We start from the raw sequence: 2,371 nt of genomic DNA on the forward strand, positions 1-2,371 counted from the left end.
TGGTTATACTGGTTTTTTCCTCTCTTGCATGATTTTAAATTAAACTTCAAGTTGATGTCTAGTTCACTATTTATATTTATCAAGGTAAATATGGCAGAATACACTTTAAAGACAACTATTAAAACCAGAATTACATAGAAGTTAGCAGTAGTCACATCACATCTATTCTTAAATATTCAGAAAGATTTTGATATTTTCTAGTGGTCATTAACATGGCTCATAATGTCATATCAAAAGAATTTTGATCTATAAGGATATGGATCCCTAAGAGACTCCAGGGCCACTTATTGAGAAAGCATTAATACAGGTTTATTAATTTGACAAAGTCTTAAAAGTCATACTTTCTTAGTTAATTTAGTATATTCCAAATCCATTCAAATGTAAGCTGGCAACTTTTATATAAAAATTATACTTTTATTTAAATTTTGTATTTTTTTATACAGAACATAGTACAAAGTGCTTTTAAAATAGAGCATAGGAAAGATCCAAAGCTTATATTTCCCCAGATATTTCTCTTAAATCATCTCGACCCATATTCCCAATCATTTAATGCCTTTTTAATAAACAGAAATTATTTATTTTTTGAGAAAGTGAAAACCGATATAGCATATATTTTACTCCAATCTGTCTAAAAGGAGTGCATTCTGCTCTATAAAAAAAAGATATTTAAGAAAACAAAACATATGTGTATAAAGAAACATATGAAGAAAGGTTAACAGAATGTGAATTAAAATATCAACAGTGGTTATCACTGGGTAGTATATTAATATGCAACTTATTTGGTTTTGATATCTTCTCCCTGCATTTTTCAAATTTTTCTTAGTGAGTACATTCCATATTACAGTTAATCCTTGACCAACATAAGTTTGACCTGCATGGGCCCACTTTACGTGGATATTTTTCAATAAATATACAGTTGGCCCTCTGTCTCCCCAAATTTTGCATCCATGATTCAGTAAACTGAGGATCAGAAAAAGTATTTTCATTTAGGCATCACCACTAGCCCCCACATTTTTATAAAGAACATAGTACAAAGGGTCATCTGTATAAACAATCGAAAATAAGAAGAAAAATGACAAACTTATAAACGGAAATCCTAGGTAACATCTTCTTCTTTTAAGTAATCGAGACTATTTCTATATCCTAAGTGCAGTCTTTTCCCCTGACTAGATAGTATGTGCTTTCGGCACAAGGAAGGGGAGTACAGAGTGACAGTAATCTAAACTGAGAGGAGAAAGCATCACTAGATACTGGGAGAGCATCAGCATCTTCAAGTGCACATGTGAAGTCAATTCAAGAATTTTATGAGTCTCAGATTTTACTTTGTTGAAATGAATTGGCTCCTTTTCAACAATCATTTTAATTCGAGGTGTTCTCCAGCTTTATAGTACTTTGTCATGGCAGGACACTGAAATAATAAAAATTTTTATTTAGATGGTTGACAACTGAACTACTCAGAATTTGTATGCTGATAATCATGATGCTGGCATTACACATAAATTACAAGTTTAAAAAAAGTGTTTATTGCCCTTCGTTGTGGTTGCTATGTAGGGTAAAGGAAGGTATGGTAAAAATTGAGACACTGAATAGATAAGAGAGAGATTAATGGATAACTCGATCATCCTCCCTTTCTTCTTTTGTCAAAGAAAAGTGTTTTCAGAATTCAGCAATTAAATAAAAAGAACCTCATTCTAGAAAATATACAGATCTCTCTTAACATACAAAATCTTTCGTGGGGTCTCTTTTCCAAACTGTGGTTGTGTCAGGGGGAAGTAAACAGGATATAGTAGTTTGGAGGAGGATCAGCTTCAGATATCATGTCCTCCTCTAATCACAGTGAAGACTGAAAGAACGTATTATAGTCTAAGGCAGTGGTTCCCAACCTTTCCGGCACCAAGAACTGGTGCTCCTATGAGAATCTAATGCCTGATGATCTGAGGTGGAGCTGAGGAGGTGATGCTAATGCTGGGGAGTGGCTGCAAATACAAATGAAGCTTTACATGCTCTCCTTCTGCTCACCTTCTACTGTGAGGCCTGGTTCCTAACAGCCCACAGATCAGTGTCAATCCATGGCCTGGGAATTGAGAACCCCTGGTCTAAGGTATGTAAGTGCTTCTTTGACCATGCTGAAGCCTCTCCTTTTCCTTGAGGCCATGGACCTCTGATGAGGCCTATCAGCTTATTTGGCACCCCCAGTAATTACTGCCACCAGGTCCCTCATTGTTGTTCTCTTTCTAGCTAACAAGTCTTCCCAACATTATGTGTCACCTGCATCGGCACTGAACATTCCCATGTCCTTCAACATGCATCTGTATCTTTGGAGCTGCCTTTTTACCTATGTTATCCCCTCTGTCCCTGCACCTGGCCTGGG

General features: G+C 35.8%; 1 protein-coding gene across 1 annotated transcript in view; it reads right to left on the reverse strand.

Annotated features, from left to right (window-relative positions):
- Window positions 1–1,228: 1,228 nt before the first annotated feature.
- LOC105309957 (complement receptor type 1-like) overlaps window positions 1,229–2,371 on the reverse strand; it is a gene marked incomplete at its 5' end in the record, with an annotated part of 25,882 nt that continues 24,739 nt past the window's right edge. Inside the window, one exon of the mRNA XM_011386163.1 lies at window positions 1,229–1,408. Coding sequence (XP_011384465.1) covers window positions 1,396–1,408 — 13 coding nt within the window. The remainder of the gene's footprint in view (window positions 1,409–2,371) is intronic.

This window comes from Pteropus vampyrus, unplaced genomic scaffold, assembly GCF_000151845.1.
Source record: "Pteropus vampyrus isolate Shadow unplaced genomic scaffold, Pvam_2.0 Scaffold963, whole genome shotgun sequence".
Lineage (NCBI taxonomy): Eukaryota > Metazoa > Chordata > Mammalia > Chiroptera > Pteropodidae > Pteropus > Pteropus vampyrus.